Source organism: Notamacropus eugenii, chromosome 4, assembly GCF_028372415.1.
Source record: "Notamacropus eugenii isolate mMacEug1 chromosome 4, mMacEug1.pri_v2, whole genome shotgun sequence".
In the NCBI taxonomy this organism is placed as follows: Eukaryota; Metazoa; Chordata; class Mammalia; order Diprotodontia; family Macropodidae; genus Notamacropus; species Notamacropus eugenii.
The window spans coordinates 23176760-23203850 of NC_092875.1; the positions used below are offsets into that span (position 1 = coordinate 23176760).

Below are 27091 nucleotides of genomic sequence, written 5' to 3' on the forward strand. Positions count from 1 at the left end.
CTACAATCCAGCATTACACAATGTTTTTCAGAATTCTAGACTCCAGGTCTTAGTTTCTTAAGTTCTAGGGACCTACAGTTCTAGATTCCTGGATTCTAAGACTGTATTTCAGGGCTCTTTCTGTGATTCTAACACTCCTAAGTCTGGTTCTTAGATTTTTAGGGGCTAGAGGTTTTAGATTTTAGAATAAAAAAAGAAAATTTACAGGCTCTTATCTTTATTTCTTAGATTTCAGATGCTTAGAATTCTAGATTCCAGGATTCTATGTTTGTAGGATTTCAAGAATTGAAGTCCTTGTGGATTTTTTAAATGGTTCTAGGTTATTAGGGGAAAGAGGGTTCTAGGTTTGAGATTCAGCCCTTTTAGGATCCTAGTGTGGTGAGGGTTTTTTTTGGTTTTTGGTGTCAACAGTTCTAGATTGGGGGTAATATATAATAATTTAAATTCTGGGATTCTGAGATGGTGAGGGTTTTTGTGTCAATAGTTCTAGATTAGATACAGCTAAAATTCTAGGTTCTGGGATTCTAAGGTGATAAGTTTTTTGTGTCAAAGTTGCTGGGTGTGGAAGGTGAATGATAATTTAGACTCTGGGATTCTCTGCATCTTGAATTGCAAAGTACTTGTCATTCTAGATTCCAGAATTCTACGGAGAATTTCAGAATTCCAGAATTCATTCCAAAGCATCTACCAATTCCAGGTTTTTATTGTTATACAGTTCTATCTGACTCTATGTGTCCAACTCTGGTTTTCTTGGCAAAAATACTGGAGTGGTTTGCCATTTCCTTCTCCAGCTCATTTTACAAATGAGGAAACTGAGACAAACAGGGTTAAGGAATTTGCCTAGGGTCCAATAGCTAGGAAGTGTTTGAAGCTGGATTTGAACTCAGATTTTCCTGACTCCAGATCTGATCCACTGCACCATCTTGCTGCTTCCAATCTAGATTCTAGGATTCTACATTTCTTTAATTCCCAGACACCAGGCATCATTCTAGAGTCTAGGATTCTTCATTTCTTGGATTCCAAAGCACGTATCAGATGATTCTATAATTCTACATTTCTTCAAATCTATCATTCTAAGTTCTAAGATTCTGAGATCAAAAGTCCTTGTTTTTAAGGATATAGCCTTAAATCTAATCTGTAGATTTAAGGGAGGGAAGGGGTGGGAGGTTAGGATTCTAAGGTACTAAGATTCCTACTCTCTCAAGATCCAATGTTCCGAAGCAGTCTAAGATTCTAAATTCTTGGATTCTAAGACTTGAGGGTTTTATGAAACAATGCATTGGAAATGGTCTAAGCAATACTCCTGTTCTCTTTGCTGGTCAGTTTTAAGGACTTTTCTGGTTCTTTGAATAAGACTCCAAGAATTTGGCCCTGGGCGTGCCCATCCTTCTCCAGATGTTTGCAGGAGTCTCTTTGCTTTATGGGTAAGCAGCCTTATTTCCATGACTCTTAACTCTAATTTGGGGGAACAAGGTGTGTGTGGGGGGAGAGAATCTTATCGTTGGCTACCCATTTTCATTTTAAAACTAGGCTCTAATCCTGGCAGTTTTTAGCAGGGTAGGAGATTTGAATTTAAAATCTGCTTTCTTTATGTGACATATTTAAAGGAAAAACAGAAAGAATCCCCAATTCAACAAAACCTCACTGGTCAACAGACTGTTATCCTTCAACCTGTAGCTGGGGCCAGAGGAGAAGAAGCATGAGTGAAAAGTTAATTTTTAAGTTGACCTCATTGGAATTTAAACTCAGTTCTGAGGATCAGCTGGAAATGTGGTGTATGTGAGCAGAGAAAGCCAAGGGAGGAGAAAATTCTGTCTGAGGTTCAGCAGAATTCATTAAATTACCCTCATGCGTGGACACTGATTAGGACGTACTGTGCCCAGGAATGCAAAGAGAGGTTTGTGTGTTTGTGTGTGCACATCCCTGTGTGTTTGCATGTGTGTCCATGTAGATAAGGTCTTCAACTCTTTACCTTCATGATCACATCTGTGAAATCGCACAGAGCACCCCTACAATAGAAAGAGCCTGGGGCTAAGGAAAAGAAGAATACTGAAGCACCTACTGGGTGTCAGGCACTGGCTAAGCCCTTTACAAGTATTATCTCACGTAATCCTCACTGTCCTTCAAGGTAGGTGCTGTTAGGATTGCCATTTTACAGATAAGGAAACTGAGGTCCAGGGATATTGAATGACTTAGGAACACAGGACAATCGATTTCAAGCTAGAAGGAACCGCAGAGGCTGAGTCCAGTCCCCTCATTTCATAGATAAGAAAACTGAGCCCCACAGAGGGAAAGGGACTCACTCAGGGTCACAGGAGATAATGTAAACTGCAATCAGAATTTGAATCCAGGTCCTTTGACTCCAGAGCCAGTGTTCTTTCTGCCCCCTCTCTGGATGTGTGCTGTTATCCACCCCTCCCCAACTCTCTCTGCTCCGACTCCTGCCTCTCTCCCTCCTCCCCCCAGTAGACTTTGAGCTCCTTAGAGCAGAGACTGTTATTTGTCCTTGTCTTTGCATGGTGTTTGTTTATTTGTTTTTGGACACGATCAATATTAAGAGACTTGCCCCGGGTCACACAGCCAGTAAGTGTCTGAGGTCATGTTTGAACTCAGGTCCTTCTGATTCCAGGGCCAGCACTCTACCCACTGTGCCACCTTGTTGCCCCTTGTCTTTGTATTTTTAAACACCCAATGCCACGTGGTGCAAGAAATATGCTGAACTTGCTATCTTAAAGTCCTTAGTTCATAGCCTACGTGTGACACTCACTAAGCTGTGTGACCCTGGGTAAGTCACTTCCCTCTGTTGATTATCTCCTATTTGTAGGAGACATTTGGGAGAGCCCACCTATGTACTTTGCTAATTCTAAGACACTCCACAAAGGCTTACCCTTTACTATCATTGCCATGCCATTTAGACTGGATCAGAACTGAAGCTTTTTCTGACAAAGGGCCCAAATGGGCCTCTTTGCCTTTCTACTCACTGCTTTGCATTCTTAGCTTTGACCCTGGAAGACTTGAGTTCAAATCTTTTCTTAGATATCTACTAGCTATGTGACCCTAGACAAGTTACTTCTTTTTTGTCTGCCTCAGTTTCCTCAACTGTTAAATGGGGATAATAATAATGCTTTGGAATCCAAGAAATGTCGAATCCTGGACTCTAGAATGACTTAGAATCTAAGAAATATAGAATTCTAGAATCATTTGCTAAGTGATCTGAGATCCAAAGTGTTGATGTAAGGATCAAATGAGGTCCTATTTGGGAAGCACTTTGCAAACCTTAAAACAGTCCTGAAGGCTTGTTCTTATCCTCCTCATTATTTCCCATGTCCTGCCAGGCTCTTCTTGTCCCCAGGCTGACTGTCCCGGTGCTTTCTTCCCCTTGCCCTTGCCCTTCTCCTTTTGTGGCATGAACTCTGAGCCCTTCACCGCATCACTCCCCCCTTCCCTGCTGACATATCCCAAGTCCTGTTGTCTTGAGCGAGGCCCAGGCTAAGGACTGGAGTGGAGAGAACAGAGCCTATCCCTGGGAAATATCACAATTTGTTTACATTTTTTTAAGCAGTGCTATTTTGGGAATGGTTTGTGGGTTTGGGTGGTTGGGTTGGTTTTTTTTAAGGGCTCCTGTTGTCTGATCAGAGTGTGTCGGGAGTGAATATGTTCTGTTCCATGAATAATTAATCCAGACTGGCAGCTGCAGTGGCCAGCTGTGCCTGAGAGGCTGTTTGGGACATCGGAATGAAGCCTGGTCCAGCCCTTGCCCCTTCCTTGCTGGCTCGTTCTGAAGGCCAGCTCTGACCACTACCTTCGGTCCCCTACAACCCTCTGCCAGCAGAAGAAGGGGCAAGCCAGCAGAAGAAACTGAGCCTTCCATTCTCTTGGGTCAGAGTGCATGCCTTAGATCTGATAACTGTTATAAGCATCCTTCTGACCAGCTGTGTGGACCCCCTCAGATCCCTTGACCCCAATTTGTCCTCCTCCTCCCTGAAATAAAGAGATGCAGGAGGTCATGACATAAGACAGGACTAGCCTTGAGCACAGTGCCTGGCACAGAGTAAGCCCTCAGTAAATTTTCATTGGCCTGACGTGACTTAACCCCTCTGAGCCTCAGTTTCCTCATCTGTAAAATGAGTGGGAGGAGTGAGGGACTCGTTAACCTCTGAGCTGTCTTCTAGCCCTGCCACTTGTGGAATCTAGTGAGTAAAACTCTGGGCCTGGAGTCAGGAAGACCTGAGTTCAAATTCCACCACCAAATGACTTCACCTCTCCTACTAACTTTTCAACCCTAGCAAGTCAGTTAATCTCTGTTTACTTTACTTCCCAAAGCCTCAGTTTCCTCATCTGTAAAAAAAGAGGGGCTGAACACTCTGCCTCTTTATTACTGTATGCCTTTGAATAAATTAAATAACTTCACTTTCTTTAGAGTTGGGGGGGGGTGTGCGTGCACGCATGTGTGCATGTGTCTGTGTGTGCGCATGTATGTGCCTTCATCGGCATACTACTGTCTTCTAGCTTTTCCTATTCATCCAACAAAGGCCTCCTTTGTGGAGGTGTTTGGAAGTAGTGTAGGGCAGTGAGAAGAGGACTCGAGTCAGGATGCTTACTGGTTGATCTTCCTTCCCCTTCCTCTCTTGGGCCTCATTTTCCAAATCTGTAAAATGAAGTGCTTAGACTCTATTTCCAGCTCTAAGTTTGGAAGTCCCTGCCCCTATCCAGTCAGAAGATAGAGCCCCGGGGCTGGAGGAGGGCAGTGACCAGTGAGCACTGGTCCTGCTCCCCAGTGGAGCTGCTAGAGAAGTGCTGACCACTCTCCCCCTACAGCATTAAGAGCAGGACACTGACTCACGGCTTGGCTGGGCAGCGGTATCCTGGCTTCTTGTGCCCAGCATGGGGAGGGTGTGAGTGGGGAGCCTGGTTCTGCTCACTCCCAAGGTGGTCTTCTCTGCTCCCTTGAGCTCCAAGGAGTGCCACAGTTATCCCAGGCATCATGCAGGGTCTTGGGTGCCCCCTGCCTCCTATAACCACCCTGGAGACAACCACCCTATAATCCCTCTTGGTCCTCTGGGGGGTCACACAGGGTCTATGAAGACATGATAGAGTCCTGCAGGCTGCCCTCCCTCTCCCCCATTCTGGTGACAGGAATGCCACCTTGTTTTGGATTGTGATGCCTCAGGGCTCATCAATCTGTGGGAGTGGAGGTAGCCTGTGACAAGGCCACAGGATCATGGATTCATGGAGTGTCAGAGCTGGAAGGACCTTAGAACAGGGAATGGCAGAGCTAGGAGGGGCCTCAGAAGAGGGGATGACAGAGCTAGGAGGGGCCTTAGAACAGGGGGTGTCAAGGCTGACAACACGCACTTCCTCACTGTGGTACTGTGTACTAAGTGTTAGAAAGCTTTTCTTGACTTCAAGCCTAAATCTTCTTCCCTCCAGCCATCACCCCGTGGTCTATCCTCTGAGGCCCAGAAATCACAAGCATGTATTAATCACCTTCTCTGTACCTGGCCTTATACTGGGTGTGAAAGGTCAAAGAATGGAATAATTGCTCTGAAAATAGATCCAGGAAATGGAGAATCTTGTTCCTGGCCCAGGGAAGAGGCCACTGTCACCGGATCTAAGAGTATGTCTGGGGGAATACGGTATAAAAAGCCTAGAAAAGGAGAAGGGGACCTGGTTATGAAGGAATCATCCATTGTGGGAGCCCCAAGAGAAAGGGTGAAGAGAGGAGAGCTTGGGGGAGCCACCACATTTAGGGAGTGTGATGTAAACGATGAACTAACAAAGGAGACAGGGCAGGAGGGGTCGGCCAGGTGGGAGGAGAGCCAGGAGCCAGCGGTGGCCAGGAGGAGAGGGGGACGGGCAGCGTCCAGTCAGCAGAGAACTGGAGAAGGCTGAGAAGCCAAGAGGAGACCATCAGATGTGGCCATCAAGAGAGCCTCGCTACCTTTGCAGAGAACAGTCTCAGTTGAATGATTCGGTGGGAAGCCAGATTTCAGGGAGTGAAGAAGAGGGATTTCACAGGCAAGAAATGGAGGCAGCAAGTGTAGATGGCTTTTTCAAGCAAGCTAGGACAATCAATAACTCGCCAAAATGGTAGAGAATATGGAAGGGTTTGTTTGAGTGGAGGAGAGACAGAGGCGTGTTTAAAAGCAGAGAATGAATTGGTAGTAGATCGAGTGAGGCTGGAGATTAGTAGGAGGTGGGTAAAGTTCTGGGCAAACAAAAGGAGGGGAAGGGATGCCGTACCAAGGCAGGGGGGTTAACCTTGACAAGGAGAAAGGCCCTCTCACTGTCAGAAGCCTGGAAAACAATCAGAGCCTTTCTCTGTAGGCCCGCCTTTCAGATCCTTGAAGGCAGCTCTCCTGCCCCCTCCCCCAAGTAATTGCTCACCCTCCTCCCTGCCTCCGCCATTTGTCTAAGCAATCCTCTTTCCAGTCTTGGCCTTGTGTGGTCTCCCGTCTCTGGAGTTCAGTCTTAAAATGAAGATTCCCAAGATGGTGTCCAAGACCCTCCCATGGTCTCCTCCCCACCATAAATGCTAGTGACATTTTAAAGAAGGCTGGATAGAATTAGATTTCTAGAAAGTTGTGACTGTTTTGTTGGGGTGACTCATTATTTAGAGACAGAAATAGAAATAGCGACTCATAGATATGTCCCCACTTCCTGGCAGAGCCCAGACTGGAACCTGGGACCCTTGAACTTTTCTCTGTCTGGGCTCGACTTCTCAGAAGCCCAGAGGAACACAGTTGGGAGAATCTGTCTTTGGAATGATTTTGTTCTTCCAAAAGCATTTCCCTTTGGGGTCTGTTGTTTCTGGCGGATGGACTGGCTGGTCAGCACTCTCTGTGTGATAGAAGTCATGGTTCTCACATCACCCTCTCTCATTACTCCCATATTTTCCAGTGTACAAAGCACTTTCCTCCCAATGGTCCCGTGGGGTAAGGGGGTGATAACATTATTACAGATTTGGGGGAAGTGAAGGCCAGAGAGATGACTGCTCAAAATCAGATGGATAAGAAGGGGTCGAAGCAGAATTTGAACCCAGGACTTCTGCTTAGGGGCAGCTAGGTAACACAGTGGACAGAGCCTTGGGGTTGGAGTCAGGAAGACTTGAGTTAAAAATCTAGCCTCACTAGCTATGTGACCTTGGGCAAGTCACTTTCTACTCCTTCAGTTTCTCAGCTGTAAATTGGGACAATAAGAGCACCAACCTCCCAGGATTGTTTTGAGGATCAAATGAGGTAGTATTTGTGAAGGGCTTAGCACGATGCCCATTTCTATGGCAGATATAAATGCTGGAGCAGCTAGGTGGCTCCACAATTCACAGACTCCAGGTCTAGGGTCAAGGAGACTCATCTTCCTGAGTTCAATTCAGCTCAGACACTTACTAGCTGTGTGACCCTGGACGAGTCACTTCACCCTGCTTGCCTCAGTTTCCCCATCTGTAAAATGAGCTGGAGAAGAGAATGGCAAACTGCTCCGCTATCTTTGCCAAGCAAACCCCAAATGGGGTCGTGAAGAGTCGGACAGGACTGAAATAACTAAACAACAAAAAATACATACCATCTGTGTGGCACTGACTTATCTATGCCATCTGGTCCCACTGGTCCCACCCTCCCCCTCCCCCACAACAATAGAATGTAAGTTCCTGAGGAAAGGGGCTGCTTTTTTGTTGTTGTTTTTGTGTCTCTGGCACGTGGTAAACAGTAGGCCTTTAATTAATGCTTGTCAAGTGTTTTTTAATGAGTGCTCCTGTTTCCCCATCCAGGCCTGTTCTCTGAGTGCCCCTGGGAGCCACAGTATGTCATAGGAAGAATGATTTAGGGCCACTAGGTGACGCAGTGGATAGAGCACTGGCCCTGGAGTCAGGAGTACCTGAGTTCAAATCCAGCTTCAGACACTTGACACTTACTAACTGTATAACCCTGGGCAAGTCACTTAACACCAATTGCCTTCCCCCCAGAAAAAAAATGATTTAGAGCCAGAAGAAATTATAATAATTGCTGGCATTTACATAACACTGAGTTTTACATATATAACAATAATAATAGGGAATAATCCGAAAAATACTAACGAGAGGGGCATTTACATAAGGACATCTGATTCTCACAAAAGCTTTGTGAAGGGAGGAAAATGAGCATTTATTAAGTACCTACTATGTGCCAGGGTGTGCTTTGCAAATATAATCTCCCTTGGTCCTCACAACAATCCCAAGAGGCAAGTGCTGTTATTATCCCCACTTTACAGATGAGGAAACTGAGACAAACAGATGAAATGACTTGCCCAGGGTCACACAGCTAGTGAGTGTCTGAGGTTGGATTTGAACTTGGGTCTCTTTCTGATTTGTGGCGCAGTGCTTCTATTTCCTGGGTCAATCTAGCTGTCTCTAAAATGAGGTGGGTCTAGTTATTACCCAGATTTTAGAGATAAGGAGATTGAGGCCCAGAGAGAGTAGTGACTTGCCCAGTATTCCTGCCTCCAGCTCTGTCCTCTAGGCTACCTAGCTGCCATCGAGGGATGACATTAGAGGCCCTTTAGTCCAGATCCTTTGGCAGTGACTTGCCCCCAGGTATTCAAGTTCTAAGTGGCAGAATCGGGATTCGAACCCAGGGCCTCTTGACTCCTGTGCCTGCAAGCCTTGAAGCCTTGTTTGTGCCACAGTGGGCCTATCTGTGACCCCTGCTGCCCCTCCCCCTCAGCGCGAAGTCGAGGTCTCTGGCAGGCCCTCACTGTGAATGTCCTGCAGTGTCTGAGATGTTTCTGGACATTCCTTCAGCCTGAGAACAGCCCACGCCTGCCCGCCAAACAATACAGGCTAGCACGCAAAAACATTTGTCCTGCAGCCTGCCAACATCTCCAGCTCCTGACCCCTATCTCCCAGAGGCTGATTCCCCACCCTCCGGGGCCACATAGGCTCCTCGCCAGGGTCAGAGTTCTGGAGCCCAGCCAGGTGGGGCATTGAGAGCTGGAAGAGTCATGTGTCTCTGACTCTGTCTTCTATCCCCCTAAAGGAAAGCTGGCACTGGAAGGGCCTGGTTTCTAATCCACCTCTGCTCATGTTGTCACTGGGCAAGCCAATAGAAAACTGGTCTCCAAGTCAGGAAGGCCTTGGTTTAACAATCCTCGCTGTGTGACCGTGGGCAAGGCATCTGCCTTGTGAGAGCCGCCCCCTCCCCCCCCAGCCATTCTCTAAGGCCCCAAGGGGAATAGTTCTTAATTATTATGGGGCAAAGGAGTGAAATCACAAACCCAGTCCAGACAAACAGATAAAAATGCCCACCCTGGTATTATGTGACCATCCTGAGTGGTAGGACAGAAGGTGGTTGGCGAAGGATACAGATAAACCATACAATCAGACAGTCACTCAGCAGACATTGTATTAAGCATTTACTATGTGCCAGGCCCTGGGCTTGGTGTGGGGAGGGTCCTGCCCTCAGAGACCTTACATTCTATCAGAGAAGACAGGATATGAACATATATGGGTATATACAAGGTGTCCCAAAAGGCTTAAGCTGTTAAAACTGTTTTTGAAAAAAAAAATTTTTTTTTGAGGCAATTGGAGTTAAGTGACTTACCCAGGGTCACATGACTAAAAAGTGTCCAAGGCAGGATTTGAACTCAGGTCCTCTCTCACTCCAGGGCTAATGCTCTTTCCACTGTACCACCTAGCTGCTCCTTTTTTTGAAATTATTAAAGCTTACTACACTAAGGCTTTTGGGTTATCAAATGTCAATCAGATCAGCATTTATTAAGTACCTACTGTGTGCCAGATATTGTGCTAAGTCCAGAGGATACAAAGAGAAAGAATGAAATGGGTCCTGCCCTAAAGAGAGAGAGCATGTGCATCTAAGTACCTATAAAATACATAGATGTTAATAAGCTTTTATTAGGTACCAGGCACTTAGACACTAAGACTATAAAGACAAAAGTGAAATGTTCCCTGCCTTCAGGGTCTTACATTCTCTCAAAGGTGCCAAACCTACATCAAATCTATGTAAAATAAATAGTAATTTAGGGGATTTTACAGATGAGTAAACTGAGGCAGACAACAGTGAAGTGACTTATCCAGGGTCACACCACAGCTGGAGGCATCAGGAAAGGCTAGCCTTTGAGCAGAACTTCAGAGGAAACTAGTGTTTTACAAAGAGAAAGGTCAGGAGGGAGGGTATCTCAGGCATGGGAGGGATAGCCTGTATAAATGGGTAGGAGATTGGAATACTATGAGTAAGGTACGTTGAGAAGTCAGTTTAGCTACGCTGCAGTCCAAGCGTTTGGTGATGAGGACTTGCACCACAGTAGCAACTGTGTGAGTGTGGAAAAGGGAACGTATGATACAGATGTATTGAAGACAGAATTGACCGTATGGGGGGGGGGGGATTGAGAGAGAGGGAGAAGGTGAGGGTGATTCCTAGGTTGTGAATGTGGTGGGGTGAGTGGGAAAGTGGTGCCAACCTTGGCAGTTAGAGATGCTGGAAAGAGGGGAGAATTTGGGGAGAAAATGAATTCTGTTTGGGAAATGTTGAGTTTGAGATTCCTATGTGACATCCAGTTTGAGATGTCCAGATGAGGTGTTGGGAGACTGCAAGTTAAGAGAGAGATTAGCTCTGGATAAGTAGATCTGAGAATCATTTGTACAGAGGTAATAGGAGTTGAACCCTTGGGAGGGGAGGAGATCACTGAGCAAGATCTTATAGAGGAAGAAGAGAAAAGGACCAAGGCAGAAATTTGGGGGTACAGTTATCCATTGAGGCAAGCCAACAGAGGCAGGCTCTGGTGTTGGATCTTATCCCTGATGCTTGCTCCTTATGGGACTTTCCTTAGGCAGCACTTTCTCTCCCCTGCCCCTGCCCTCACCCTGGTGCAGACTCTCATCCCCTCAAACCTGGACCATTGCCATAGCCTGCCTCAGGTCTCCCCCGATTCTGTCCTCCATTCAGCCACTAAAGTGATCACATGCACACACACAGACACACACACACAGACACACACACACACGCACACACGTGCTTACTCACACACATTCCATCAGCTCCAAGGCCCCCTCTTATCTCCAGGATCAAATATAAAATCCTCATTCTGGCTTTTAAAAACCTACTCAACCTGGCCCCTTCCTACCTTTCCAGGTGTCTTACGCTGACCCCCACCCCCATTCCCTCTATACTCTTCTGTCTAGTGAAATTGGCCTCAATTTCTGGGAACAAGATCCCCCCATCTCCCAACCCTCATCTTTTTCCTAACTGTGCCCCATGCCTGGACTTCTCTCATCTCCACCTCTGCCTTCCCTGGCTTCCTTCCTGTTTAGAGCTTACTTTGTTCATACATATTTGTTTTGTCTCCCCCATTAGACCAGGATCTCCTTTGTATCCCCAGCACTTAGCCCAGGGTCTGGCACACAGTAGGCACTTAATAAATGCTTGTTGACTTGATTTTTCTTATCTGTAAACCTCAGAATGGCTTCTAAGGTTCTTCCCATCTTTAGATAGGAAAACCTCTTTGAAATGAATTCTCCTAAAATATGGTGCCAACCATGTCACTACTACTTACAAATCTCCAGTCTGTCCTTTCATCCCTTCGTTCAAGTACAAAATCCTCTCCCTGGAGTTTCTGGGTTGAGCTCAGTCTGCCTTCCATCCTCCTTTCCCACCTTTCCCATAGTTTCTTTTCTCCCCCTCTCCCTTACAGTCAGACTGGCCTGTCCCCTGCTTCCTGCAGGTGACTATGGAAGTGACCTGAAACACTCCCTCCTTCTCTTTTTCTGTTAGAGCCCAGCTTAAGCACCCTTCCTAGAACCTGAGGCCTTTCCCTCTTGCCAATGCTCCCCCACCAAATTACTTTGCATTAAGTGTGTAGGAGTCCTCTGTCCTGGGCAGAAACGAAAGCATGTTTAGGGCATGGAGTACTTTATTTGGTTTTGCCTTGATCTGCCCAGCATCCTGCAAAGAGAAGACCTTTAAATATATATTGGATTGAATTGAATGAGGGACGAAGTGTGTTTGAGTGTTCCCCAAGGGGTGCTTGGTTTCTTGGCTCAGCTTGGCCCACTCTCCCCAACCCATGATATCACATCCCAGCTTGGGCTCCCTGGGTGGATGGGGAAGGTTCATGGAGCCCCTTTTCCCCAGGAGTTCAGCTATTTTTGTGGGTGTTTCCTCATCCCTCATTGTCACCCACAAGCACTTGCTACACACCTATGAGGAGGAGGGTATCCTTCAGTCCTCAGTGGAAGGATGGCATTTTTAGCAATCTTGTCATCAAGTCATCGGCTCAAATTGAGCAGCTGGGTGGTGCAAAGAATAGAGCGCCAGGCCTAGAGGCAGGAAGAGTTATTTTCAAATCCAGCCTTAGACACTTAGCTGTGTGACCCTGGGCATATCACTTCTCCCTGTCTGCCTCAGTTTCCTCATCTGTAAAATGAGCTGGAGAAGAGAATGGCAAACCCCTCCCGTATCTCTGCCAAGAAAACCCCAAATGGAGTCACAGAGAGTCAGACAATTGAAACATCTGATTAATAACAATATAGGCTCAAAGAGTATCAGCTGAAAGGAATGCCAGGGGCCATCTGACCCAGCCGCCTCAGTGCCCTCTGTCCTTAAAACGTGAAGGGCTTAGATTAGATTAGAGGGGCCCCAGTGTCTTTTCCTACCCTAAAATTCTGTTTGAGGTGGTACAGTGGCCTGGGCTTAGGAGTCTAAAAGACCTAAGTTCAAATCCTCCCTTAGATACTTTTAGTTATATGATCCCAGACAACTCACTTAACCTGTAAAGCAGGGATATGCAGAGGGATTTTGTGAGGATTGAGGATTATATTGCAGAAAACTTTGCCAACCATAAAGCGTAATGTAAATTTGAGTTATTATAATATGCTACAGCCTCTTTAAGCTCTGACATCCCCTGTTCTAGGGCCCCTCCCAACTCTGACATCCCCTTTCTAAGGCCCCTCCCAGCTCTGACTGCCTTCTCAGGATCTCAGTCCTGCCCCAGAAGGACTGACTGATATATCCCCCTTCCTGGCAGGGCTCGGCTCCCAACCCTTCTAATTATCCTCTTGGCTGGAGGAAAACCTGAGGCCCCAGAGTTTTCTCTTACTGAGAAGTCCTATTCTCCTGAATCATCACTTTCCTTTGTTTGCTTTCCATAAATAATGGATGAGAATGTTGGGACTACCAGCTCTGTGATTAGTCTTTCTTCTGGGCTTTTAATGACCCAGACTGTAATGGAGTTGAAGGCATCATTCCGCAGAATGTACCAGGAGGCCCGCTGCGGGATGAGGGAAGGCACCGTGACTCGCCCTCTGGAGCTCCACTGGGGATACTCCATTATCTGGTGCTGCTCAATTACCATGGAATGTTTTGATTTCCTAAGCCAGTGAGTGACTTGATTGAACTGAACCACAAAGATACCAGGAGCCTCTGGTTAGAGAGTGTCATCATGACAAAAGTGAACTGAATTGGAAAGGAAGGAAGGGAAGGGAAGGGAAAGGAAGGGAAGGAGAGGGAGGAAGGAAGAGGAGGAAGGAAGGAAAGAGGGAAGGAGGGAAGTTAGACTATCAGGAAAGCAATGACACCAATTTTTCCCCTTAGAGACTACTGCTGAGGCTCCAGTCTCAGGCAGTTAGGTAATGCAGTAGATAGATTCTTAGGTTTAGAGTCAAGGAGATCTGAGTTCAAATGTAACCTCAGGCACTTACTAGCTGTCTGACCTAGGCAAGTCACTTTACCCCTGTTTGCCTCAGTTTCCTCACCTGTAAAATAGGGATAATAACAGCACCTACCTCCCAGGTTTGGTAGCACTTAGCACAATGCTTGGTGCATAGTAGGTTGTTTAATAAATGTTTATTTCCCTCCTACCCACTCAGTTGTTTTGAGCTGTGTTGTTATTGTGTATTCAATTAAACTAATTTGCCTAATGTGTCCGCACACTTAAAATCACTTTCAAGTGCCAGTTCTTATTATTCCAGAGCACAGAATGTTCCATTTCCTATCTCTTTCTTGTCCTTTTAGTTCCACTTATCTCAATGCAAGTAGAAGCTGATGCTCAGGGAAGTTAATTGATTTCCTCATTCAGCTCTGTTTAGTTCAACCAACATGTAACCTAGAAAGTGGCACAGACCTTCCTGGTCTAGTCTTCTCATTTTCCAAAGAGGTTAGATTGCTAGAGGTCATATGGAGAAATGGTGGCCAGGCAGGATTAGAACCCAGGTCTCCTGACTTTCTGGCTTCTCTTTCCTAATTCTTAGTCATGAGCTGTGATGCTGGCTCAAGCCTATGCTCTTTGTGTCCCTTGACCAAGTTTGAACTCCGTTAGTCAGAGTGCTTTGAAGAGCCCAGCCCGGGGAGGCCATCACATCCAGGCAGCAGCTGTTAGTGGCACAGGGGTTTGGTTTGGAGCTTTGGACTTTTAGGGGTTTTTTCCCTAATAAAGGGCCATTCTTCAATAACTTCCCTGCTGCCTGTGAGTCACTTTGTGGGACTCTGAGCTAAGAATCTCTGCCCCACAAGGACCTCAGATCATTTTGTTGGCCAGTGTTCCGCCAAGTCTGCTCATCTTGGTTTCCTCCGATACTGAACAAATATGATGGAAAAGCGTTTTATAGACACAAAGTGCTTTAGAAATACGAGGTAATAGACTCACTGGCAACATAATGTGAATGGATTGTGATTTATAACTCAGAACATCGGATGTCCGAACAAGGACTAAGTCAACTTAGGTCTTTGAATGTTAGAATTGGAAGCAGTCTCAGAATGTAGAATGTCAGGACTAAGAATATTGGACCACAGAATGTCAGAATGCAGGCTGTTAGAACCGAAATGGACCTTAGAATGTAGAATACTAGAACCCCTGCCATTCCAGCTGGAAGGGGCGTTGGAACACAGGATATTAGATCACAAAATGTTAGAACTCAGTCTATCAAAGTTAGAAGGGACCTTAGAACATAGAATATTAGGCCACAGAGTGCTAGAACCTAGGTCAGAGGTGAGGAACCTTAGAACAGAGTGTTAGACCATAGAAAGTCATAATTCAGTTTCTTGGTGTTGGATGGGACCAAGTTGAAATGAACTTGAAACGTAGAATTCTAGAATGAACAAAGGTTAGACCAAAGGATGTTAGAAATCAGACTATTGGAAGGAACCTTAGCGCATGGAACATTAGAGCGCAGACTCTTAGAATTGGGAGGGACTTTAATGATCACCTGAGGCCTTTTTATCTAAAAGGGTCCAAATTGTTGGGGGATTTGCTCTTTGAGTTCCAGCTGTTTCTCTCCACTCCCCACCCCCCAATATCCACTGAGCTGCTTTTAAGGCCAACAAAAAAAAAAAGTCTGTAGGAGGAAAGTGATTTGAGGAGCTCCAGCTGCCTGCCCCTCTCTGAATGGCCCTCTTTCATTAGAAAATGTCAAGACAAGTGCATTTTCAATCCCAGATAACAGGCCAAGCTGCCGTCCCCAAAGAGCCATTTGCCTCTCAGCAGGGAGGGTCTCCAGACCCGGGTCATCTTGGCTCTTGGCTGAGGAACCAACTGAGCTGATTTCTGTCCTGATCTTGGAGCTGCTTTGTCGAGGGGGGTGGGAAGGAGAGTCCATCTGGAAGGATGTGAGAATGTGCGGGCCCTCCGGAATGAGCCCCTTGAACCTGGCTGACTTCTGCCTCTCTCTGCAGCCAGCGCCGCACCTCTGCTGCCGGGAGCTTCCCAGGCCCCATCTGTATGTATGCACCCACCCCTCAACCCTATTTCTGGACTGGGACTGGCTTCCCTGGAGGACTGGGACTGGCTTCCCCAGAAGACTGGGCCGTTGTTACTGACATCCTGAGGGTTGGAGTTTAGGGAAGGATAGCTGTTGAGTTTTTCCTTCCTTTTTCTACAGCTTTTTGCTGAAACTTGAGTTTCATGTGTTTCTTAGATCAGTTTCTTAGATGCGAGGTTGGGATGCCAAAAAAAAAACCCAGTTTGCCTCAGTTTCCTCATCCGTAAAAGGCAATGATACAGCAGCTATATTGAGGATCAAATGAGATAAAAAATTGTAAAGTGTTTAGCACAGTTAGTGATTATTATTGTTAGACTCAGGATGAGGGCTGTGAGTGGTCAGGCGACAGTGTGGAGCAGTGGAACCAGACTGACTCTAGACCCAGAGGTCTCAGGTTCAAATCTCTGCTCTGCCACCTACCACCTGTGTAGTAGTCACCTTCTTGGACCTCAGTGTCCTCATCAGTAAAATGTGGGAGTTGAACAGGACAAATTCATGGATCCTTCCCAGCTCAGAATCTATGATCCTGTACCAATGTGACGTGTCTTGGAGCAGCAAAGCATAGGAGACCATTGCTGGATGCTCCCCCCACCAAGTTTTTAATATGCAGTGAAGAGTGAGTGTTCTAGATGAATTTCCCTGAGTCTGATAGGTTGTTTTAGAGCATTGATGGGGGCAGACAAAGCCCTTTCATGGGAGATCTAGAGAAAAGGTGTTTAAGAGTTGAGTCAATGAGTCTGTTTCTTTAGACAGACCAAAATTTTACACGTGTGTGTGCGTTTGCCTGCATGCACACTCACACTCAAATGGAGAAGCTAAGGTGACAACATAAAACCATATCAAGTCCTCACTTTCCCCAGCTGTAAAATGAGGAGTTCCAACAAGGAACCTCTGAGGTCCTTTCCAACTTCTTTCATCTTTCATCTTTAGGCAGTGTGTGTAGAGGAAAGATTTAGAATCAGAAGATGTAATTGTTATCCTTACTCCATGAAAAAGGCCTCTCTGGGCCTTGGTTTCCCTAACTGTAAAATAAGGAAAGTTAAACTAGATAGATCCCAAGGTCCCTGCCAGCTCCACACCCCCATGAGGCATGGCGGTGTTGGGAGAGAGATTTGGAGAAAGAAACCCAGGGTAGGGTTTAGTGGTTCCTGATGACTTGAGTGGAGCAAATGCCTTGTCCCTTTCTGGGCCTCAGTTTCCTCATTTGTAAAAATGAAGGGATTGGACTAAGAAGATAGGTCTCTTTGAGCTCTATATCCTGCATCAGAATAGAATGATGCTTTATATCTGAAAGAGATCTTCTAATCCAGTGCCTGCATTTTACAGAGAAAGAAACTGAGACTCAGATCCACTCTCTGAATGTCTTTTTTTTAAAGTTCTTTTATGTCTATGTATTTATGGCAGTTGGAGTCTTCTTCCTTTAAGGTCCAGCCTTTGCTTATCTCCAAACCCCCTAACCCCTACTTCTCTCTCTCTGTCTCTCTCTCTCTGTCTGTCTCTGTCTCTGTCTCTGTCTCTCTCTCTCTCTCTCTCTCTCTCTCTCTCTCTCTCTCTCTCTCTCTCTCTCTCTCTCTCTCTCTCTCACACACACACACACACACACACACACACACACACACACACACACACACAGCCAGTCCCAGATGAAGATCATTACTGCTCTGACTGCTGACCTCCCTGGCTTCCTCTAAGTTCCACAATCCCACCACTACAGGAAGCCTTCCCCACTTCCCTCTCTGTTCATTATTTCTTATTTATCATGTCTGTATCTATTTGTTTGCATGTTCTCTCCATTAGATTGTAAGGTTTTCCAGGACAGAGACTGTCTCTTATCTCTTCTTGTATCCTTAGTGTTTAGAATGGTGCCTGGCACACAGTGGGCGCTTGATGAGAACATAGATCTTAAATAGAAAGGCATCTCAGAAGCCCAGGCCCCTCATTTTACAGATGAGGAAACTTAGGCCCAAAGAGGTTAAGTGACTTGTCTAGAATTACTCAACTAGTAAGTATCTGAGGCAGGATTTGAACTCAGGTCTTCGTACCAGCCTCCAAGTTCAGCACCTACTCTAGAATATAACTGGTCTGTGAGTATGTTAGATTTGAATAGTCCCAGTGTCTGACATGGCTGGGATCTCAGTGGTCACCTGTCTCCTCTAACCAGAATCCTCTCAACTCGTCTCCCACAAGCAGTCATTCATCCAGTCTAGATATGTAGACTTCCAGGGAGGGGAAGCCCCATGTGCTTTGGGACCTGTCTCATTGTCAAGAAGCTCTTTCCTACCCAGGAAACCTAAACTCATTTCTCTGCAATTTTCTCCCATGACTTCTGGCTCAGCCTCCAGGGCCAAGCTGAGCAGGTCTGATTCCTTCTCCAATCCCTTAAATTCACCAGTTCTCAGAATACTGTCAGTCACTTCCAAGGTCAAGTTCATCTCCTTACACCCAGGGGCTCTGGTCCCCCTGACTTTCTATACGTACTTGGAATTACTCATTCTTTTCTTGGATTTCATCTGCTTTGAAATCGTGGGTGTGTCCTCTAGCACTGCCCCTTCTGTGTCATCTCGCTTGGTGTATGTGTACACAGACTCAGTTTTCTCCCTTTGTAGTGTACGTGAGACAGATGATGGGAGAGGGAGAGAGAGACAGAAATGGGGGGAGAGAGAGAGAGAATGAACTATATACATTACAGAGAAAGAAGAGGAAAAGAGAGAGGTACATATATGAGAGAGAGAGAAGAGGAAAGGGGAGAGAGAATGAATTATATATATTGCAGAGAGCAAGAGAGAGAATTTTATGTATTACAGAGCTAGGGGAGTGTGGGCTATCAAAAGAATGCATTTTTCTTAAGAGACTCCATAAAAGGGTGCTTTGAAATCCTGATGAATTAAATTACTGTTCTTCACTGGTAAGGAGAATTCCGTGAGGATCCAAGTGTCCATCATGGTTGGGTTGGTGCAGCCACTTAAGAAGCTGGTCCTCTTGGTGAGCTCATTGCTGAAATCCGGGAAATAGGACATCAGTGAGGTTGGGTGTCTTGTTGTCTCAGAATCCTGTGGCTGACTGTTCTTTGCTTTTGTGTGGTTGGTCCATCCCCCTGAGCTCTCAAGATGGAGACTGACCTCACAGCCCTTACTAATGTGCTACTCTGACTGCCTTGCCCTGTGAAATGTTCTTACAGTAAGTGGCTCGCATTGATTGTCCAGGAGAATAGAGGCAGTTGGTTAAAAGGCAGTGATCAATGAAGTCTAGTTTCTCTCCCACCAAAGGGAGGGGAGCTTCCTGTACTTACTGGGCTTGAGGAGCACAGAGGGACCATTGGCTTTGGCACTGAGACACAATAGAAAGAGCCCTGTATTTTTAGTCAAAGAACAGAGGTTCACATGCCATCTCTGCCGCTGACTGTGTGATCTTAGGGCAATTTGCTTAACCTCCCTGGGCCTCAGTTTCCATATCTGTTAAATGAAGATGACCTCTGAGGTCATTTCTGGCTCTAGAGCTATGATCATGGGACAGAATGAGCTGATTCCTTTTGTGTTGTAATATTTCCTTGGGGGGATGGGGAAAGGAAAGGAGACCAGGCTAATTTTTGTCCATGATTCATAAAGCAGAGGTCACTGAGAATGGTTATAGGGTTGGCCATTCCCCATGAGCTAGGATTTTTTTGTTGTTTTTGAAAGTCCCAAACAAAAGAGCTGGGTGTTGGATTGGAAAGTCTTCCTCTCCCCTCCCCTGTCCCCTTCCTTCCGCCTGGACTTTGATGTACTAGGGACAGGCATGGAAGGATACTGTTTTTTCTCCTCAGGGCTCTGGAAGCCTTGTGGCAGGGATCCTGAGTGCCTAGTGTAGTCAGAGACCTGAAGAAGACTAATTCTGATGAGCTTGACCGTCTAATCCCAAAGAGAAATGGTAGGCGATTAGGGAGAGAGAAGGGGAGAGGCTGGTGGGGAGGTCCGACAATGTGGACCTGAGCCACTCTGAATATTAGTCATCCCAGATCGGGGCTTGGAGACTTCTTTCTCGCTTGTAGGTAAGTGTGAGGCTGCAGAACAGGGAGGGATTTTCAGTTGCTCATTCCTGTTTGAATTCTTTGGATAACTTGGCACTAACAGAGAGAAAAGGTCCAAGTAAAAGAGTGATGAGTTGAGATAGAAGGTATGGGTTCTAGTCTTATTTTTATCACTGGCTTCATTGTGTGGCCTTGGGGAAGTCTCCCTTCTGGTTCTCACTTTTCAATGTTCACCCTCAAATTGGACTTCCCTGGGTCCCAGTTTCCTCATGTGTCAAGTGAGGGGTTGGACTAGATATGGCCTCCAAGGTCCCTTCCAGCCCCAAATCAAAAGAGATAATATTGATAATGTACATAGTGGAAGCTTAATAAATGCTCATTCTTATCACTTCCCTAGATCAATAAACCCATGACCTATGCTGACTGTGATTCCTGTGAGTGTTTGGACTAATGGGGGAAGGTGTTACGATGGACCATGGCCTCATCAAATTTGGTGGCAGATTTGGTGGAAGGAGCCTTCTTTCTAGAGGCAACCTACTTCAGCTTCTTCATTTTTGAGGGGAGGAAACCAAGGCTCAATGACTTGGCCTGTGGTCACATAGTGTCAGAAGTGGGATTTCATAGGACAGTAGATTCAGAGCTGGGTGGGGCCTGGTAAGCCATCACATCCAACTCCCTTAAGGAAACTGAGGCTGGGTAAGGTTAGTGGCTTGCCTCATGAAGTCTTAAACTCTGGTTTCCCTGCATTCTACTTCTCAGTTATTTTTGCACCTAGAATGATACCAGTTACCTAAAATAATTCAGTGTTTCTTGAATGGAGATGAAACCAATCTGTTTGTTTGATTGTTTAATCCAGACTTGCTTTTTTATCCTAGTGTAGAAATGCATTCCTAAACGATTTATTGGCCTGGGATCACCTGGGCTGGATGTATCAGAGGTAGGGCTTCCTAACTCCAGAACTGGCCACTAATCTCCTAGCCTGCGCCATTTTGGTATTACTCTTACTGGTTATATCCATAATAAGTTTGATCTCAACAATTTCAGGGAGTTCAGTTTAGATCTAACTTTGGAGGTCAGCAGCTAGGTGGTCCAGTGGATAGAGTACCACTGCAGGAATCAGGAGGACCTGAGTTCAAATCTCACCTCAGACACTTGACACTCACCAGCTGTGTGACCTTGGGCAAGGCACTTACCCCAGTTGTCTCATCCTGGGTCATCTCCAGTCATCCTGATGAATATCTGGTCACTGGATTCAGATGGCTCTGGAGGAGAAGTGAGGCTGGTGACCTTCACAGCCCTCCCTCACTCAAAACAAAGTCAAGTGCAAGTCATGTCATCACTTCTCTGATGGCGTGGTCTTCTTTGGCAACGAAGGACAAACACTTACAACTTTGGAGGTTAGTGCCTTAGGGCAAGAGATGAAAGGGATCTCAAGTCTCATCTAACCTGGCCCTGAGGTATGTCTTCCCTTAAGAGCATCCATGATGAGTCATGATTGAGCCTCATCTTGATGACTTCCAATGATGGAGAATGAATTTCCTTCCCCTGGTCCCCGCCCTCAGCCATCCAAACAGCTCTTGCCCCTCAGGAGTTTATAGTCTATTGTGGAGGGCGGGATGGAATGGGGAGTCCACACATATATGTTGTTCTTCAGTCATGTCTGACTCTTTGTGACCCTATTTGGGTTTTTCTTGCAGAGATACTGGAGCAGTTTGCCATTTCCTTCTCTGACTCATTTTACAGATGAGGAAACTGAGGCAAACAGGGTTAAGTAAGTGACTTACCCAGGGTCACCCAGATAGTAAGTATCTGAGGCCAGATTTGAACTCAGGAAGATGAGTCTTCTTCACTCTAGGCCTGGCACTGTAACCATTGTACCACCTATATAGAAAATCTATAGAAAATAAATCCAAGTAATTTCAGGATAGGTGAAGTACCAACAAGTGAGGGAATCCCCCAAGGCCTCTTCTAGAGGTGATGCTGGAGCTGAGCTTAAAGGGAGCCAGGGATTCTGAAATGGAGGTGAGGAGGGAGAGCATTCCAGGCATGGGGAGGCAGAACAGTAAGGAAGCTGGTTTGGCTCAACCAGAGAGTCTGTGAATATTAGTAATAATGGTGATAGCCAGCATTTATGCAGTGCTTACTATGTGCCAGGCACATAGAAAGATAATTTATAATTACCTCATTTGATCCTCACAACAGTTCTGGAATGTAAGCGCTATTAGCATTCCCATTTTACAGGTGAGGAAACTGAGGCAGGCAGCAATGAAGTGACTGACCAAGGTCACACAGCTAGTAAGTATCTGAGGCCAGATTTGAACCCCAAAGGCTGAGTCTTCCTGACTCCTGGCCCTGCATTCTGTCTGTGAATATGCAATAAGCTTTGATCAACTTGGAGCAGATGGTAAAGGGCTTTACAGGGCAAACAGGGAAAAAATATAAGCTTCTGGAGGCTTAGCTACTGGTAGCCTCCTCTCTAGCCCCTGACGGCTTACAAAGTGCTTTAGGGAAAAAGAAGAAAAACCGAACCCCCTGGAATTTAATGTAGTTTGAGTGTTTTTATTCCTGTTTTACAGATGAGGCAGAACCTGTCCAAAGTCTGACAGATCTGGTCAAAAGTGGCATTTGGATCTGGGTGTTCCTGGCTTCAAGCCCCATGCTCTTTTCCCTCGACCTCACAGCTTCTGTTTATTCTTAGAATCCGGGTCTTTTTTTTTTAAGGTGTCTGTCTTTCCCTGGGATGGAAAGAACTCCTTGTCCTTTTTAAATGGCTGGAGCTTTCTTCATCTCTTCCCTGGAGAGGCAGATCGGCCCACAAAGAGGCATAGGACTCCTCTTGCAAGATTTCCCTACTTAAGCAATCCAAGATAAAGCCCATCCTTAGGGAAGCTGCTGGAATGTCAGGGAAGATACAGGGGTGGAAGGGGAGACTGTTCATCTCCAGCAGTAAGATCTTCTGTGTGGCAAATTATTGGTACTATGCTGGGGCCAGCTGCAGCCAACACCTCTCTTCCCCATTTTGTAGAATCGTGTAATGAAATGGGAGGGGCCTGAGAACAGGGGATGTCAGGGCTGGGAGGGGCCTGAGAACAGGGGGTGTCAGGGCTGGGAGGGGCCTGAGAACAGGGGATGTCAGGGCTGGGAGGGGCCTGAGAACAGGGGAAGTCAGGGCTGGGAGGGGCCTGAGAACAGGGGATGTCAGGGCTGGGAAGAGGGGCTTAGAACAGGGGCTTGCCGAGGTGGTACATAAGAACCTAAGACAGAACATAAAACAGGCACTGAAGCACAGGGCTAGGGATTCTTTTCAAACTCTCTTTGTACATGGGTATCTTTATGTCTACTGAAATTCAAATTCTCTCTAAATTCTTCACCTGAAGCTGTATATAGATTGGTCTGATGTATAATCTAAGACTCAGCTGAAATTTAGCTTCAAGGCACGCGCCTGGTGAGGAAAGTGTCAAGCTAAGTTCATGGTTCATCCCTGCATGAGGCCTTTCCCATCCCCCAAGCTAATGAGGTTCCCCTCCCCCCCACCAAATTACATTGAATTTAGCTTCTTGTACATCTTTATCTGTGTACAGTTAAGCAATAAACATTAAGAACCTACTGTATGCCAGGGAGCATGCCCAGCTCTGGACTTACTGGCTCCCCCCAGAATTGTGAGCTGCCCAAGGGCTGGAGCTGCCTCATTTTTGTACATCTGTCGTTGGTGTCCAGCATAATTATTGGTAGCTAGCAGGCACTTGATCAATGCTTGTTAATTGATTTGTGTCAATAGGGACCCTAGTTTCAGTACAGTCCTCTCTCGGGCTCATGAAAGCAAGAAGCTTACATTTTAACAGGGATGACAACAGGGACATGTAGAAATACATAGGACAGCTAGGTGTCTCAATGGGTAGAGCACCGGCCCAGGAGTCAGGAGGACCCGAGTTCAAATCCAGCCTCAGACACTTGACACTTACTAGCTGTGTGACCCTGAGCAAGTCACTTAACCCCCAAAGCTTTGCAAAAACGAAAAACCAACCTTCCCCCCAAAAAAGAAATACATACAGTGTCAGTGTAGAGCGAATCAATACAACTAGATCCAAAGTCGTCCAGTATGACTCTGCCTTGCTCCTGACTCCCCGGACCTTTTCATGTCTGACACGGCAGCCTCCTCACCCTGGAGATGCCTCTGCCCCTCGAAGGTCCTTCCCGGAAGGTGCCCAGGTTGTCCACAATCATTTTCTTCCAACTCTGTTCCTGACTTCCATAGATATTTTTCTTCCCTTTTCCTCAGTTTCTCCATCTGTAATATTGGTTGGTTGTCCTTCATTTTTGAAGAGGACCAAAATGACATCACCATGATAAAATGAAGTTTCAGCGTGTCCCACTGTGGCTGATCAGATCAAAATAAGCTTGGAATGTTCTACCACAGATTGGGCACAGAGAGTCTGTGTGAACATTTGGGGTGGTTACTCCAAATTCATGCATCCTACATTTCCTTTGTGCTATTTCAATTCTGCTTTGTTCAAATAGCACAGCACCCTTTCTGATGTGGGCATGCCATGCAGAGCACTCCTGTGCCAGTGTCTCCCATGTTGCACAGTCAAATCCAAAGTTCTTGAGAGAGACCTTGAGAGTGTCCTTGTATCGCTTCTTCTGACCACCATGTGATCGCCTGCCCCATGCAAGTTCTCCATAAAATAGTTTTTGGCAAGTGTACATTTTGCGTTCGAACAACATGGCCAGCCCCGTCAGAGTTGCGCTCTCTGAAGCATAATTTCAATACTTGGTAGTTCAGCTCGAGCAAGGACTTCAGTGTCTGGTACCTTATCCTGCCAGGTGATCCTTAGAATCTTCCTAAGACAGTTCAAATGGAAGTGATTCAGTTTCCTGGTATGGCACTGGTAGACTGTCCATGTTTCACAGGCATACAACAATGAGGTCAGCACAACGGCCCTGTAGTCCTTCAGTTTGATAGGCAGTCTAATTCTTCTTCTCTTCCAAACTTTTCTTTTGAGCCTCCCAAACAGCGAGCTATAGATGTGCACTGTGTGGCATCTCAAGTCCCTTGCAGTTCCAAAACGACCTAATCAGGGAGATGAGCTAGTTTTTCTCCCAAAGCTTGCAGGCAACTTCCAGTCCCATGGTATGTTTGGGAACTCGTCTTCAGAAGGGCTCAGATTTGGGGGACGAGGATCATAGGGTCAGGAGGTTGCAGTATCATAGGTCTGGAACTGCCATTTAATCAAACCCCTTCATTTTACAAATGGGGAAACTGAGACCCAGAGAGATTGGAGTTTACCTGAGAGGTTGTCAAGCATCCCACATGAGATTTGAACTCGGGTCCCTTGACTCCTCTTTCCTGTGTACATCCTGCCCTACATGTTTTGTGTCTGTGACCTTGTCAGCGCCTGGTCCTGAGTTCCATAAATTAGATGGGACATCCCATTTCCAATAGGAATGGTTTCATTTGTTGTATTTGTATCGGTAGTGCCTGGCACATAGTAGGTGCAGAAAGGAGAAGGGAATGCACATTTATATAGCCACTACCATGTGCTAGGCACTTGACAAAGATTATCTCATTTAATCCACCCTGGGAGGTAAATGCTATTATCTCCATTGGATAGCTCCATCTGCAGTTGAGCAAACTGAGGCAGACAGCAGTGAAATGACTTACCCAGGGTCACACAGCTTGTAAGTGTCTTCAGTCATCTCAGTCTTGCCCTCTATCCACAGTATCATCTCACTCCATAATAAACATTGGTTAAATGACTAATTTATTAATTTCCCACAACAGCATCAACAATTCCCCAAGGTCATCCAGACTTGAACCCAGGTCCTCTGACTCCAAAATGGCTGCATCACTCATATCTCACTTCTTCTCAGTGACATGAGACTACAATCTAGAACATCTAGAACCAAGCAGCTCAGCTCTTAGCTCTTTCACCATTCCATGAAACCTTTAGCCTTACAGTGCAGCAGGGAAAGAGCTGAGTTTAGGTCAGGAGGCCTAAGTTCAAATCCCAACTATTCTTCTGACTTACTGACTAGATGACCTTGGGCAAGTTGTTACCCATTTCTGAGTCTCAGTTTCCTCACCAGTTACATGAGGATGCTAAAGATGTGTTCTGGACCACACAGGCAGTTCCGAGACTCATATGCAGTTAATAGATGGAAAAGATGTTTAGGTACTCTCTAAACTTGGGCTGTTATTGGGTGGGAGAGAAGGAAGGGACGTTGTCCTGGAAGACTGGGCCTGGGCTGTGGATAGGGGCCACTGGTTTACATTTCAGACCCGGATACTTCCTTAGTAGACAGTCCCCTGTCTTGGGACAGAATGACTAATTAGAGTGGTTTTTTTCTGTCTTCCAGCCTCAGTGAGAGTTTTTTCATGGTGAAAGGTGCTGCTCTCTTCCTGCAGCAAGGAAACAGCCCCCAAGGACCTAGGAGCCTCCAGCAGCCCCACAAGCACGCAGGTAATTGCTCGGCCCCCTGTATCCTCATCATTCTTCTGCCTCCCCAGACGTGAAGAGGATGTCAGTCACTCACATGATCCCATAGCTCAGAGACCATCTGGTCCGAAAACCTCTTTTTATGTAGGAGGGACCTCACAGAGCCCCCACAAGCCAGCCCTGGTCTCTTGTCCAGGGTCACCTGAGAAGTGTTCCAGGCCAGATCTGAACTCGGGTCTTCCAGATGCCAGCTCCATTTCTCTCTCCACTGCCTAGCCTCAGTTTCCTCATAAAATGATGGAATTGACTTAGATGACAATCACATGATACAATGAACCTATGGTTTCCCCAAGGTCACACAAGCTCATTGATTTTTAATCTGCTTCTTTTCACTGCATCGCAAAATAGCCAGGAGAGGATTCAAGTGGCCCACTGGGTAGAGTGCAGGACCTAGAGTCGGGAAGTTCTTTTTTTTTAATTAATTAATTGATTGATTTTGGGTTTTCAGAATTTGCTTTTATAAGATTTTGAGTTCTAAATTCTCCCCCCTCCAAGATGGCATGCCATCTGATATAGGCTACACATGTATGATCATATTAAACATACTTCCATATTAGTCATGTTATGAAAGAGGAATCAAAGCAAAAGACAAGAACCATAAGAAAGAAAAAAACAGAAAACAACAAAAGGAAGACAGAATAGCCTGCTTCCATCTGCATTCAGACTCCACGGTTCTTTCTCTGGATATGGATGGCATTTTCCATCATGAGTCTTTTGGAGTTGTCTTAGGTCCTTGCATTGCTGAGAAGAGTTACTCATCAAAGTTGATCAACCCACAATGTGATGGTTACTATGTGCTTCTCCTAGTTCTGCCCACTTCACTCAGCATCTGTTCATGCAAGTCTTTCC

At 46.0% G+C, this 27091-nt stretch overlaps 1 protein-coding gene across 7 annotated transcripts in view; it reads left to right on the forward strand.

Moving 5' to 3' along the window:
• The window catches only part of SSH1 (slingshot protein phosphatase 1), a 93776-nt gene that overhangs the window by 19949 nt on the left and 46736 nt on the right, over positions 1–27091 (forward strand). For 3 of the 7 annotated variants that reach the window (XM_072600200.1, XM_072600196.1, XM_072600199.1), the window contains exon 3: positions 26103–26206. In XM_072600200.1, the coding sequence (XP_072456301.1) occupies positions 26122–26206 (85 nt within the window). In that variant the 5' untranslated portion in view covers positions 26103–26121. Of the gene's footprint in view, positions 1–1181; positions 6197–10450; positions 15698–16960; positions 19767–26102; positions 26207–27091 lie in introns of those variants that run through there. The other 4 variants (XM_072600197.1, XM_072600195.1, XM_072600198.1 and 1 more) reach the window with 4 other exon arrangements.